At 43.6% G+C, this 14,992-nt stretch overlaps 1 protein-coding gene across 3 annotated transcripts in view; it reads right to left on the reverse strand.

The window, feature by feature from the left end:
* GRIN2A (glutamate ionotropic receptor NMDA type subunit 2A) overlaps window positions 1-12,334 on the reverse strand; it is a 187,525-nt gene extending 175,191 nt beyond the window's left edge. For all 3 annotated transcript variants that reach the window (XM_035339397.1, XM_035339396.1, XM_035339395.1), the window contains exons 1-2: window positions 11,844-12,334; window positions 9,763-10,955 (exon numbers count right to left, since the gene is read on the reverse strand). In XM_035339397.1, coding sequence (XP_035195288.1) covers window positions 9,763-10,167 — 405 coding nt within the window. In that variant the 5' untranslated portion in view covers window positions 10,168-10,955; window positions 11,844-12,334. The remainder of the gene's footprint in view (window positions 1-9,762; window positions 10,956-11,843) is intronic.
* Window positions 12,335-14,992: the final 2,658 nt, after the last annotated feature.

Below are 14,992 nucleotides of genomic sequence, written 5' to 3' on the forward strand. Positions count from 1 at the left end.
AAAATAAAATAAAATAAAATAAAATAAAATAAAATAAAATAAAATAATGGGAGTGTTTGGAGGAAAACAGTGTCTGGAGAAAGACATTTGCATATGAAATAGACTGGATATGAAAAACTCAATCCAAGAGCAAGCAAAGGACACAAGTGTTTCTTTTATCACTTAGTTAGGTGATGGAGCTTTACATTTTGCATCGAAAGCACTGGAGTCATCCACAGCTTTTGCCAGAAGCCAGACTGCACAACGCCAAGTTTCAGCCTTTTGGCAGGTAACAGCTGAAATGCAGATCAAGAGACGAGAAGTGAAGGGACAGCAAATGGATAAAAATAAAAATAAAAAAAAAAATAAAACAAAGAGGGCAAGGTTAGCTTATTTACTACAAAAGTAGTGGGGCTATATAAAACAAAACAGACGATCCTAACAAAACTTGAGTAGAATGCAGGCAGTTTCCATAGTTTTTGCATCTGTTTTCATATGATGAATTTACAAACCTTATCTCATCCCAATTAGGTACTTCACATAACTCTGATGCTTCTGCCAGCACAATTTACCCAGAACTCTTAATTAGCCTCACACACACACAAAAAAATAACATGCAATTTGTCTGGTAATTATATGATTCTGTAACTCCTAAAAGCAACTCATTACAGGAATGTTGTGTGTTTGGAACAGATTATCTTAATTCTATTTTCTGTTTATCCAATTATAACTGTCGTTCCAAATTGTATTGTAAATTGTGTTGAGCTGGAAGGTGGCTATAAAATCCTTGCTCTTTCTTCTTTCATAGTGTCTTTACATACGCAATGCATTTCCACTAGACACAAAATCAATGTAGTGAAAACAAAGCAATCCTATTGCAAGTCTAGTCACATGGAGAGACAAACTGGTAAACACAAATGTTTCAAACTTCATATTGACAAAATTACAAACACCACCAAGAAAAGGAAACTAAAACAAAAGATGAGCATCTTCCCACCCAGCAATGCCTTGAATGAAACATCTGTAGAAGTGACCTGCTCCAAGAGGCACAAAAGGCAGGTTCCAGGTAGCTGCGTGCAGCCAGCTGAGGAATGAGCCCAGCAGAAGCGTTTGGCCTTCTCTTGCTTTCCTTTTTGCTGCAGCCATGGACTGTCTGTGACAACGGAACAGCCCAGCCTACTGGCAAAATGAAATTACTTTCTCAGAATTATGATGGAGGCAGAAGACTCCAAATTGACTGATGGGTCATCTGGCAATGAAGGAACTCCCCAGCAGAGCTCACTCAAAGCCTGACGTTAAGGTATACGTAATTATATAGTTGAAAGGTGTATGGTCTCCTTGCTGACTTTCCGTTTTCTAATTAGGTCTGAAAAACCTACTTCATTCAGGCTACTTAAAGATGGACGTGCATGGTCCTACTAGGAAAATACACTACTTTCAGCCAATCCAACACACCAAACCACTACAGCTTATAGACTCCATCCTGAGGAACAGGTAAATCAATGTAGTTTCACAAAAAGAATATATATATATATTAAAGCATGAAGATGGCCTTTATCCTCTCACCCTTTCTCTCCACCTTCAGCAATGGGATCTGGAAGAAAGCAGGGAGGAGAATGTACATCTATACAAAAACAAACAAACAACAAACAAACAAAAACCATAGCTTTCTCAAACTGGCACATGCCTAAATATGAAACAAAAGATGACTCTCAAGAAAAGTCATTTCAGATCTGTAGAGAAAATATTAGTATGTTTTAATCAATTCCTATCTACATCCCTCCAATATATTTCTTGGTGCATTACAGTCAGAAGTGACGGAAATCAGACCCAAAAAAAGGGGACAACCACAGCTCAGTACTTTTGCTTTGAATTTGCCCCATCCAAACACAGGTTAATCTTGCTAAACACTCTCCATCTGGTAAACATACAAGCAAATGCAAATTTTTCACTGCTGCCCATGCTCCATAAGCTTAGGGCCAGTTTAGGACCTCAGATACCTTGTTGGATTTCCTAGGTCAGTTTTAGTTCAGTCTCTGTGGCTGCTGAACAGATCGGGAGAGTAGGAACAGCTCTGACTGCAGCTTTCTAGATGGATGTGTTTGCAAACAAGTTCTACCTGCAGGTGAGGCTCAAGGAGTTGGTATACAAAACCAACCTCAGTCACAAATTTGGAACACCAACTGGTGCTTTTTCAAGAAGTTTACATCAGTGGCACAAGTTGATCAGGCAACCCTGTGGAAACACTTGTCTGCCCACCTCGCCAGGCAGCCACAGACCCTTCATGCCAGAGCCCCAGGAGGTGTAGGCCTTTCTCCAAAGGAACTGTGCTCTTCCTTAAGAGATCACTTCTACGGCTGGGGCCTTCTTCTCCTTCCATACACTCAGGCTTCTTTAACCTTCATATATAAGGAAAGTACAGGGAAAAGAACATGCTGGGTTGCTAAGGTGAGGTAAGATGTTAACTGCAGACCACATACAGGTTACAGCTGCTGAACACCAAGCAACCTCTATCTGCAACTTGGCACAGTGTTTGCATGTCAGGAAAGAAAACAGTTTTTCTGTTGGTTGTTCAGATTTTATATTGCTGTTCTTCTACACACTTTCATTTCAGTGCTCTCTGCAACTTTCTGCCTCCTAACCAATCTTATTTCCAGTTCTGCTTTCACACAAAGCCTGCAAGTCTCAGCCTTTCCCTGACCCAATATATCAAGTCTTACAATAGAGGAAGATGCAGACAGGGACCTCCTAGCATGGCTTCATTGAGTGTAAATACCATAAAAATAAATTGCTAGCTGCTGTGCATTCACGCAGAAGCACACAGTCTTTTCCTTGAGTCTCTGGTGAGACACAGCTTTACCACGAGACCCCCAGGGGTCTCTGCCTTGAGAAGCCGGGGGGGTCTCAGCCAGAGGTGGGACGTGCAGCACAGATGGAGCTCTGCAATGACAGAATTAAACCACATCCATTTCTTCTCAACTGTGCAGCTAGTTTACACACCTAGGTTGCAAACACAAGGTTTTTCTCCTAAGGATATTAAGTGTAAATCAAATATAAGTAGCCAATGATGCCACTACAGTTCTACTTACTCCAGTAAAGTGCAGAAGAAAATATCTCAAAGATTTAAACGAACAATGTGGTGACAGATGGCATGGAGACAATCCAGGCTGGGCTCCCTCAGTAAAATCCACACAACTTCACAGCTCCAGAAAAGAGGGGAGGCAGAAAGGGGACGGGGGCTGGAGAAAAAAAAACGCATGCAAAGCTGGCCCAGATGACCACAGATTTTTAACAAACTGTCATGGACAGCAAAGATTCTCTGATCAAATGCAAAAAGCTATTCGTATCGGCACAGATGTCAGCAAGTCTATCAAGGATATCTTCCAAGAAAGTCCAAAACTGTGTAATTAATACAGAAATCTTAAAGAAATTCTTCACATTAAACTGTTAGTTCAAATAGGTGACAAATCTAAAATGCTATTAAACAGTCTGTTCAAATAATCTAATCAAGTCCTCAAAAATAATTAATAGAAAAAACACAAAATGGCTTTGACATGATACCAATACCCTTCTGTTCACTGCATAGTTTTATCAGGATGAATATTTCCAGTCATGTTCTCTGGATATATTCTGATTACCAGAAGTGTCGTATGTGCTTTAGAATCGCCCATTATTTTGTAGCTTAAAGGAGATCGTCTTGGGTTTTATGCCCTTGGAGAAAAATAAATAATAAAATAAAATGCCACCAAGAATGCCTGCAAGCAGAAAATTACGCTGAAGGTCTGGTGTCCTACTTTTACAGCTTGGGAGTCTGCTGTGTTGTAATTTCTTATATGTAGGCAATAGTTTGGATAGCATGGATGATCTACAACATTGACTTACTAGCAGTTTTAAGGCGTTACTGCTCAAAACATACTGAGGCATTTGTGGATTTCTATTTCCAAGAACAGACAGTTGGAAGAGAAAGGAAATGGTACCTTTGAGATGAAAATATATTACTCTTACTGGAAATGACTACATCTCAATGAAACCAACACACCACTCTCCTCAACAAGAGATGTTTATAGGATCCCATCCTGCATCCTGGGCTCAGCTGCAGCAGCATAAACTCCAACAAGACAAAAATAGGAAATTTTCCCATGCCTGAGCTACTTCAAAAACCAGGTAAACTGTAGGATGTGGTATTATGCAAAAGATTTCTACTTTTCTACAATTTGCTTATTAGTGACAGAAATTCCTAATCTCTTCAAACCTATCTTCCTTCTACTTGGACTAATTACACCAAATTTGTCTCCATCTCCAAGAAGGACAGTTCAAGTTTACTCCCACGGTATTCCAGGAAATCAGCCTCGCTTTCTTTCATCAAATTAAGAAGGGGACTTTTGTGAGGACCAGACCAAGGAAAATACAATTGTCTCAGAAACAGGTAGGGAAATCCCATAAAACTTAGTAAAGAGTGGTAGAGAAAAAGAGCAAGAAAGCAAGGCACGTGCCATGAATATAACACTCCTTCGAGCTCTGAGACAGAGTTCAATGCAGTGAACGCTGCGGCTCTCGCTACTGAACTTCACTTTCTTGTAGCAATGACAGTCCACGAATAGCACGCTGCATCATAATCACCCTGTGCTCCCAGAGCACTGGCTCCAGATAAAGAAAAGCACAAGAAATTGTATCCACTCCGTATGCCTCAGGAAGACAGATTTCAAGCATGTTTTAACCATTTTATTACAATGGTCCTAGTGCCTGTGCATAAAAGGTACACCCGCAGATTACGAGCCCAGTTCTAAAAATCTTTACTGATGTGCAAGACAACTCTTTTTAAAATAAATACAGACTGATTTTTTATGGGTGTGGTCAAGTAAATACAGATTCACAAGAGATCAGTGCTTCATTTTTGTTGCAGTTCAAAATACAAATGAGAATTTCTGAAAGTTATGCTTCCCACAGCAGCGTTAGTATAGGACAAACGAAGGAAAATCCAATTCCGCTGCTCCTTTACAGGAGGCAGAAGCTGGAAGTATTACTTGCATGCAGTGGAGCAGCGCAAGGTACCTAAATGTGAAACGTCAATTAAATTAATATAGGCATTTTTGCACTAAAACATTTAACTACAGTTCAATCTTCCAATCTTCTGCAATACTAACCAAATACAAAATTATTGACAGGCTTGGGAGCATAGTGCCATATTCATGCTAATACAATTATCAGTAAGGGAAGAATGAGATGTTACAAAACTTAATTTTTTTTTCTGTAAAAATATGGGACTGCTTTTACAATGAGTTAGAAAAAGCTCTACATAACTCAATGGAAGGCATATAAATCAATAAGCACATGCCATGAATTATGATACCTGAAGTGATTCTACAATAAAAAAGAAACCCTACATCTTCCCGCTTCTTTGCCACAATTTTTAAAGTATTAGAATTGAAGCACTTATATGGAGAGTACAAACGTGACATGTAGTTTTTGATTTATTTTTTTTTTTAATAATGACCACTGCGCTATGAGGATACATGACAAAAACTAAACGATGTAAGGTGTGTAGAAACAAGAGCAGTGAACAAAGTTATAGGTGAACCAGGGAACAAACTGCCAGTATCAGAGCCAGGAGTCTGGGTGTGCTCTACTCCCAGCAGCAAGGCTGTGGTTAGATCCTGGTTTGCACAAGTGCCGTGTGGTCTTTGGATCTCAGGAACGAGGGAAAAGAAAGCAGCCCCAGCTTGTTTCTACGGCAAGCTAGAAACAACAGGTAACACAGAAGTCTGAAAGTACTTCATCAAAACACCTGAAAAATATCCTCTGAAAGAACAAACAAGGCTTTAAAAGTTCATTTTCCCTCAGGGTTTATGCACAGCAGGTGCCTCGATAAATACCCCGCAGCAGTGCAGGAGGCAGGGGCCTGCAGCGGGTTGGAACGGGAGCCAGCAGCGCGCCCTTTCGGTGACAAAGCCCCACATGCACTGGGCTGCACTGTCAGGAGCCCGGCCTGCTGCTTGGGAAAGGGATTATCCCCTCACGATGCCACTGCTGGAGTCCCGTGTCCAGTTCTGGGATCCCCCCGTACAAGAGACCAACACCTTTGAGTGAGTCCAAAGGACCAGAGCACATGAGAGGTTGCAAGGAAAGGCGGAGGGCACTGGTTTGTACCCGGGGATGGGACGGGAACGGACTGGTGTAATCACAGCCTAAACTAAACAGAGTTTGGCTTGGAGATTCACCGCAAAAAAAAAAAAAAAAAAAAAAAAAAAAAAAAAAAAAAGAGGTTGTGCTCATGGTGCAGAGGGAAATCCTAATAAGATACAACAAAAATATTTGCATGGTTAGAGAGCTGAAATGCTGGAACATTGCCTGGAAAGGCTGCTGTGTCGAAGTGCACGTGGATACTCACAACTTGACTGGAGGGGGCCCTAACCGGTCCGACCCCAGGTGCTGAGCTAGGGTTGGCTTGGACACCTCCAGAGATGCTTCTGACCTCAGCTATTCTGTGGTTCTCTCTTCACTGCTATGTAAGGGGATGAGGAGAGATACTAAAAGGAAAGCTGAAGGTAGTGGTAGATGCAAAATGGATTTTGTACAAGGCAATTAAGGAACGTGTTAATTGCCAATGTTAATTTATCAGCACAGAGAATAACAAAATGATAATTTATTCATAAGTAGCACTTTTGGAAAAAGATTCGTTTTGTTTAACATTTCTAGAGCTCTCTCAAGAAGCTTCACTTTGCAAAAGCCCTAATGAAGAATTCCCCTCACCTTTTGTGCTGCCCAGCTATGCGTTATGACTCACAGTACTTTCACAGCACTAAAATGCCTCAAGTTTTTATGTCTTTTAGAAAGGTTTCTAATGAGAAATTAGACTCAATTTTGCAGCATGCAAAGGATGCTCAGTACTCCTGGATGTGTTTATGATACATAAGGGCCTCTTCCCACTTCTGAAAGAAACCAATTTTTCATTATTGTCATAGAACCAACCATGATGTTCTGTTTTAGAAAGGTATCATGATTACAATCATTATAATGAGGGTATGTGGTGAAACAAATGTAAGTTTAAAACCAAATGCTGGAGTCAGGAAACAGTTCCTAAGCAGTGTTTGGTTTGAAATCTCTCAAATTTCAACATACACAAGATGAATAAACAGCCAGTCTGTTTGCAGCATCCTCCAAAGGCTGCTGATGCACAGCAGGTTGGCAGAAGTGCCCCAGACACGATTCTCATCTTGTTTCAGCCGACTGTCTCACATCTGAGCATACCTGGAGCCCATGGCAGAACAGGGGCCCAAAGCCAAGGAGCAGCTCACTAGCAAAGGAATTGGTGCCAGCAGCAGGTGATGCAGCCGGCAGGAGGCAGAGCACATGGCATGGCTCAAAGGGCACACCCCCAGCCAGCTCACGTAGGTACCCTGCATCCTTACCTGTCCCGCTGCTTTATTGGTAGGGTTTGGACAGCAGGTGTCAGGTCAAGGCAGGGTCAGAAGCCTTCACATTCCTGTCCTAATACTCATAGTCTATATGAAGCAATGTATTTCCAACATATTTGACTGGTACAGCCAAATGGGAACCAAACCGAAGCCAAGTACTGGACACTGAGAGGCAGGCTAAGCTACGCACCCTGCACAGCTGAGATTGGCACCAGGACTCAGTACTTCAGAAGCTGTGCATCCTGCAATAATCACTGCATGCTCCATGTGTGTGCACAGCTCATGCTTATAAACCTAGAACAACCTGTTCTTTTTAGGGATGGCTCTTTGTATGGGGTTCACATTGCCGCAGTGTTTGTTAATACAGAAAGTGGTGAGCATTTTAGTTAAATGAAGAAACAGTATCTTCAGCCAGTTCAAGCTGCTGAAGACATCTCTGTTAGATTATCTTAACACACAAGAGAATGATTTTGACTTCCTAAATGGAAATCTTAGAAGCCGAGTTTCAGCACAAAGATGTTTTATTATCATATTGTGATAACCTAAAATCAAAGACTGTCATAATAACGACAATATTAGCATACAGTGGAAACCCTGTTAACTTCCTGGGACAGGAAAAAATATTATTTATTTGATGTTCTAGAGGCTTCTACATAAAAGTAAAAAAATCTGCATCAGTAACATCCTGCATTCAGCTACTGGGCATGAAGTTGATGCTGTACAAATTCCTGCCTGAGTTTTATCACTCAACGCTCACTACGATCTTCAGTTTCAAGAGTTTTTATGCTGGAATAGGAAGTTGAGTGAAATATATATCACATAAAATCCCTAAATATATGTAAAGCTAACTTTGGAAAGATGAGAAAATCTGTGTAGCAATTTAAAAGCTAAATGAAATAACTGTCTCTGTTACTTGGTCACTGCATTTACACTTAAGATAGTAGCATTGAATGGAATGCTCTCTCCATACCAATCAAGCTGTCAAGCCCATTGTTATAGAATCTCTGCTATAATTCAGAATTTATTATTGTCGCCATTGCATAACAAGTTCTAAAAGAAGGTAATTTAAAACACTAAGAGATACTGGATCCCTTTAATCCCAATGAAAAAGTTTTTCCCAGAGAGAAGGTTTCAAAAGTTCGATACTGATTCCTCAACTGTAATTAATCATTGCATCTCCCCTGCTTCTTTTTCCCCCAGGTTATCAAACAACCTATCTGGACCACTTCATTTTTAGACAGATTCAGAGAGATCTTAAAGTGCTATTCAAAAATCATCTATAAGGAATAACAATATTTAGTGAATAAGGAACCCTAAAGGGTATAAGTATTAAGAAATTAGTTACAATCAACATTGCGTGCAATGTGTGCAATATAAGCCTGGTATGCAGGAAAACCAATAAACCATTTCTCACTCCCAAGCTCCCTCTTTTACACAGCATGTACTCCTCAGCATCAGCAGGAGTTCCTCGCAGACTTTCAGGCCAAGCAGCTGTCCACACCAGAAAGCTTAGTCCTGTGAGGTGCTAAGCACCTCCTGTTTCAGAAACAGCAGTGACTGCTTTACAAAATCAAATCTGCAGTGCCAGATTCATCAATTTTTTTTTTTTAATTGTTACAGTGTTAAGGCAGATGAGCTGCATACGTGAGTCACTTCTGTCTGTCATCCCACAGACTCACAGAGGATTACATAAAGAAATGTTTCCCAACAAAACAGTTTGTCATTACCTCCAGGCTTCTGACAATACCGTTGTGGATTTTCATGAGCTATAGTAGGAAATTATAAGTATTCAGATAGTGAAAATCTAATTCAATAAATACAATGAATATAAGGTCTGGTTCAAGTTTGCAAGACCACTTAAATTATAGACCACAATGGATCACAAAACTCCAGCGTAATATAAATGTCCTGTAACTTCTATTGTCCTTAAATACATTCAGGTCTATAGCTTGCTAGTTCTTACGAGCATGGCAGAATAGTATCTGATTATAATTTTATAATAATAACTAGAGTTTATCCAAAAAAATCATTTTATTGACCTATTTAGTTGTTTACAGCCATAAGTCATTTTCGCTAATAAAATTTTTAAGCTGATCAGCATTCAGTTTAGTGAAAAGTAAAGTTTAATCAGAACTGCCTTTACAGCAGAAGGAAAATTGAGTTTCAAGCATGAACCCCCAAATATTTCAGAATACTTGATGACTAGTCAATGTGTACACTGCTCTGTATATTTATTTTTTTTTCTTTCTTTCTTAAAGTACATATAATTACATGCATCCTGTTTGAACTGCTTGCAGTGATTATTCACAATAGAAATCAATGCAGTGAAGTACTTTAGACTAGCAAAAGGTTTGGATAATTTGCCTACCTTATCTGCCATTATCATGGAGGCCCCACCATGAATCCCAAGAATTGGAATAGAAGTCTGCGACGAAATAAAATCCAAAATCTGAGCTACTGCCTCCTGATCAGTATCATCTCCAAAAACCACTCCATGGATCTTGGTGCCGGACATCAAGTCGCAAACATGTGTTATGATGCTTTTAGGGTCAGTCTGGTTCACCAGAAGGGTCACTACATTGACATCAACAGTCAGGTCTGCTGACATTTCCCTGGTCCAGAGACCTCTGATATCTCTCTCTGTGATATACTTGGTCCTTCCCAGAATCACTGCAATGTTCAGGATGGGATAACTCTTCTCTGCTCCATGAACAAGATCCAGGGGTGCCAGAAGAGCTTGGAGTACCAGGAGAGCACAGCCAATTTTCCTCATCTTTGCCAGCTTTATCCCCTGTAAAACTGATCACATCGTATGAGAAAAATAGAAAAAATATGTACTGTGTATCTCCAACAAAGGTTTTAAATAGAAAGATTCTGGACACAATGCAAACTTTAGCAGCTTTTTATAACTTGTTCTTCATCTTAGTTTTGATTCAAGCCTCTTACATTCCCTCAGAAAGTTGACTTGCCAATGATAAGTAGTGTTACAACTGGTCTCCCGCAGGCAAGGCAGAAAATGAAGCACAAGTTCAGAAGACAGACTCATTAAAATTCTTCCTGGATGCCTAACAAAATTAGAATGGCAGAAATCATTAAAAAAAGACATTGCCATCCTTCTTTTTAACCTTGCTCTCCTAAAATGGGTAAAAAATGGAAGTCTATTTTCCTTTGTTGCAAACGTCTATTTAAAACTTAGTCCCAGTCTAACAGGAAGAAGTGCTTTAGCTTATAATGATAGAAGTAAGCCAGGGTCTGCTGGAAACCCCAGTCCACGTACTCCGTCCATCTCACAGCACCCCAGAAACATGCTGTTTCATTTCTGGAGCTCTCTCCTAGGCAGCTGCTGCTCACGCACAGTCTAACTGCATTTCTGGAACAGGTTCAGAAGCACAATATTCTGTCTTAATTCTTCTCCCTCCTCTGACACAGCATTCACTTGAGCATCTCAGAACTGCTGATCTCAGACGCGAAGTTGTCTCCGGTGCTGAAGGGGAGGGTGTTCCACGAACGAGCATCGCTGCATCAGTTTACTTCTTCTCTTCACTGAATCCCTGTAGGGGTCTGAATACGGAGAGAGAGTAGGACGGGGAGAGAGGTGAGCCACAGAAGTGCTCTGAACTAGCTGAAGGCGGGAGCGGCGGTCCAACTGCAGATATCCCTCTGCTGCTGCGCCCCGAGGGGTTTCCACCCCCGTAAGTGCGAGAGGCAGGAGGGGACTCCCCGAGCCGCGTACAGCCCGGCTCGCCGCAGAGCATCGCGCAGCTGCCACTGGGGGATAGTCGGGGCTGGCACCCCCAGATTCCCCCTCCCCGTGTCTCCCTGAGCCCCAACAGCCCCCAGCCCCACAGACGGCACCGGGCGCGCCCCCGGCCCGGGCCTGCGCCCGCGCCCCCGCGCCCCGCCGGGCGCCCCCGGGCGGAGGCGCAGCGGGAAGATGGCGCCGCCTGGCGGCCCTGCGCCTCAGCACACGGAGCGGCAGCGGGGCGGGGGGCTCAGGGGCGACCCCCGGCAGGGGGTTGGGGGCTGGGGGAGAAGACCCCCAGCCAGATTGGGGGCTGGTGGGGCGCGGAGACCTGGACGCACTCCGGGAGCGACCAGAAGGAAAAGTTGCCCTGGAAATCCCCAGACTCCCCCCCGGGAAGCCCCCAGGCTCCCTGAGAAACTCCCAGACCTCCTCCCGGGAGCTTCCCCGTCAGGATCCGTCCAAGCACGGTCCGGGAAAGAGCGGGATCCGGTGCCGCTCCCGCTCCATCAGCACCGACCCTGGGGGAGCCACGCGAGGAGGTCTCTCCAGCAAAAGCTCGGCTCGCTTCGGATTTTCGCCGGTGGCCGCGAGGCCACTGCTGGTAGCGGCCCCGGCTGAGGCAGGGCGAGGGGCTCCTGAGGGCTGCCCCTCACGGCCTGCCGGGAGCCCGCAGCGAGCCCCGCACCAGCGCCCGGTGCACTCACCGCCGCCTCCGCTCCGCTCTCCTGCTCATCCCAGCGGGTTCCTCCTCAAGCAGCCCGGTAGAAAACGGGGTCCCCGCTGCCCGAGCGGCCGCCCGCAACTCGTGCCCGCCGCAGGAACCGCGAGGCCGGCAGCTCCGCGCCGCCCGCATCGTCAAGTTTTAGCAGTGCCAGCGCAACTGAGATTCGCTCTTTACTTTTGGCAGCAAGCGTTTAGGCATCTTCATGGCTTTCTTTTTTTTTTCAGTTCTCCTGCCTTTTTAGCTTTTTTATTTATTTGTTTGTTTATTTTTCTGGCTGTTCAAAGGGCAGTTGCAATATTGCTGCGGCAGTTCCCCAGAACGGCACCTCGGAGCCCCGGCTCGTCTCAGCGTCTTGCGAGCGCCGGGGACAGGCAGCGGCGCCTCCCGAAGGCGCCACGGGAGCCACCCGGTGGCCGATCCGCTCCGCCGCCCCCAGCCCCGCCGCCCCCCTCGTCAGAGCGAGCCGAACCGCGGATACTTTGAAGGCTCCCCCCCGCCGCCGCCACCTCCCAGTTCTGCTTCTGCCGGCACCAGCGAATGAGTCAGAGCCAGGAGATCGGGGGTGGAGGTGTCGGATCTGGGGAGCAGCGACAGCACTGGGTTTGGGGCAGAAGAGCGGCGAACTTGAGAGCTCGTCCCACGTTAGCCCCAGAGAAAGGTTGGTGGCCAAGGGAAGCCCCCGAGTGTTCTCCTTTCCCGTGACGCAGGGGCTGTCAGCCAGAAATCCCTGCCATGGGCTGAGGGGAATGAGCATGGAGCTGCAGTTTCCACACTGAAACCGACCCTAAAAGCTCCAGACTGCAGCCAAATATCACAAAAACACTCCAGAGAAGCTGGCTCCATATGAGCATCCCTGCTATTCCGTGACAGTTGGGCACCCCCCTTCCCAAGGCACCGTGGCCCTGTTTCTCCAGCTCCCCCTCTCCTGGCACAGCCCAGGTGTCAGACCAACACAGGGGTTTCACGGCCCCTGCCTGCACCGCACACCGTGCACACCATCACTGCCTTTCTCCTCCCTCGCTCCACAGCTTTCCCCTTCCCACCACCCTGCTCCAGCTGCCACAACTTATTTGGTTTTGCACGAATGAGTGTATCAGCTAACTGCCACCGAGGTGGTCTTTTTGCTCAGTCCTTTACAGCCACACGCACTTCTAAGTTAAACACTTGGGAGTAGTGCCATGCAGACCCGCTCAGCAAGGCACATATGCAGAGGAAAAATCTGGGGACAATGAGGAAAAAGCCAAGTGGCCTCTCACTGAAGTTTGCTTCTCACTGCATTAAGGCACACACCACAGAGACTGGTCCCTAAGACACTTAATGCACCAGTCTTACTGCTCTTGACAGTCTTGTCATAAAAGTCCCCAGTAGGTCTATGCCTTTTTTTTTTTTTTTTTGAAAGATCTTGTCTCCTAACTTAGAGATGACTTCCTTAGACATTGCATTAATCCTTGAAGCAAAGCAATTAAGCAGCTACAACTGTACCAGTTTTTAAAGTTTGATGTTTAAATGCATCCTTGCATTTCACCCTTGATGCACACTTCTCTTCTGTAAATATTACAGCAATGTTTGTCACACTGACTGGAGATGAGGCTGCATCCCCAGCCCGGTGTAAATGTTATTTCAGTGTTATCATTCAGCTGCAGATTTATTAAAGCAGCAGCAAAACCAGGGATGCAAGACCTTAAGTATCCTGAATGCAAGTTAAATTCACAATGGGGAAACATGGCTCTAATATTAGCATACCTTTAAAACACCAAAAAAATGACATGGTGTCTTTGGAAAACAATAAGCACATCTGTTGTGTACAATACATGGCCTGAATTGGTGGTTTGAAAGACCAATAAAAGAAATAGTCAGGGTGGTGGGGTGGGTTCTTTGGTTGGTTGTCATTTTTTTATTTTTTATTTTTAACTCTAATAGAGCTATGTGACTTTCATGAATTAAAGTTTAGATATACTTTGGCATCATTTCAAATATTTTCCTTAATTATTTTTACAAAACCTTTATAACCCAATAACTGAAGTACTAAATTAATTTATGAATTAGAATTAAAATAAAACATGATTAAAAGTTTGTTCAAACACAGAGACCAATCTTGGCAGTACATAGGCAGACTTTCCAAAAGCCTCAGTGAATTCAAGTAGATTACTGCCTACAGAGTTGAGTAAATGCTGCAATATTAGACTGCTATTATAATAGACATCCTTAGTCCATTTCTAGGCATTTTTGCACAGTTTAATTTAAGATTAAAGAGAGGAGCTGCAAACATGGTAAGACATCAACTTCACTCAGTAGAAACAAGAAAGCACAAGTTGCATTTAAGTGTCTGTAAATCACCCTTGTAACTTACGTGTAAAAAGGGAACAGACACTTTAAAAGCAATATAACAAACACTAACATCCCTGCACTTGGGAGATTAAGTTGCAAATTTAGTATTTTCATGGGGATTTATTCTGAAAGGCAGATGGATTGAAACATATGTTATTGCCTTCTCCCCATCAACAGCTGCCTGCCCATCTAAAACAAGCCACAACCCAACTTCTTGAAGTTAGGATTCCTGCCCTTCTGAGAAGGGTTTCCAGCTGGGGTTTCCCTGCCTTCTGCCCAACTCACAAACCCTTAAAAGTCAAGCTTTTCCCCCCACAGCAACATTAAATTATAAAAGATTTCCCATTTTCACAAATTGCCTCTTTCAGAGTACTCTTGTCAATAAAAGGGAGCAGCTGAATTGTCAGGTACAAGAAATAACTCCAAAGGGGGCAGAAGAGGCAGTGGGGACTCATGGTCTGCCACAAGGGCCGTTTTTGTCTCTTGCTGACTTCATTAATGCCATTGTGCCTGTTACTTTCTCTCCATTTGCTTTACTTGACCATCTGTAAAATGCTTACCTCAGAGAAAAACTAAAAGTCAAATTTTACCCCCAGATTCAGGAGAACATAATTATCCTCTCACTTCTGGATAGAGGAGCATTACACAATGTAATTATGGTCACCCTTTTAAAAAGAGAATTGTTGTCTTGTAATGACACTCAAGTCAGGCAAGAAAAATACTTCAACACATTGAGAATGGAGTGGCAATAATTGGATGTCAACAGAGGTTAGTTTGCGGCACAAATTTAAGCCGTGATTC

This window comes from Oxyura jamaicensis, chromosome 14, assembly GCF_011077185.1.
Source record: "Oxyura jamaicensis isolate SHBP4307 breed ruddy duck chromosome 14, BPBGC_Ojam_1.0, whole genome shotgun sequence".
Lineage (NCBI taxonomy): Eukaryota > Metazoa > Chordata > Aves > Anseriformes > Anatidae > Oxyura > Oxyura jamaicensis.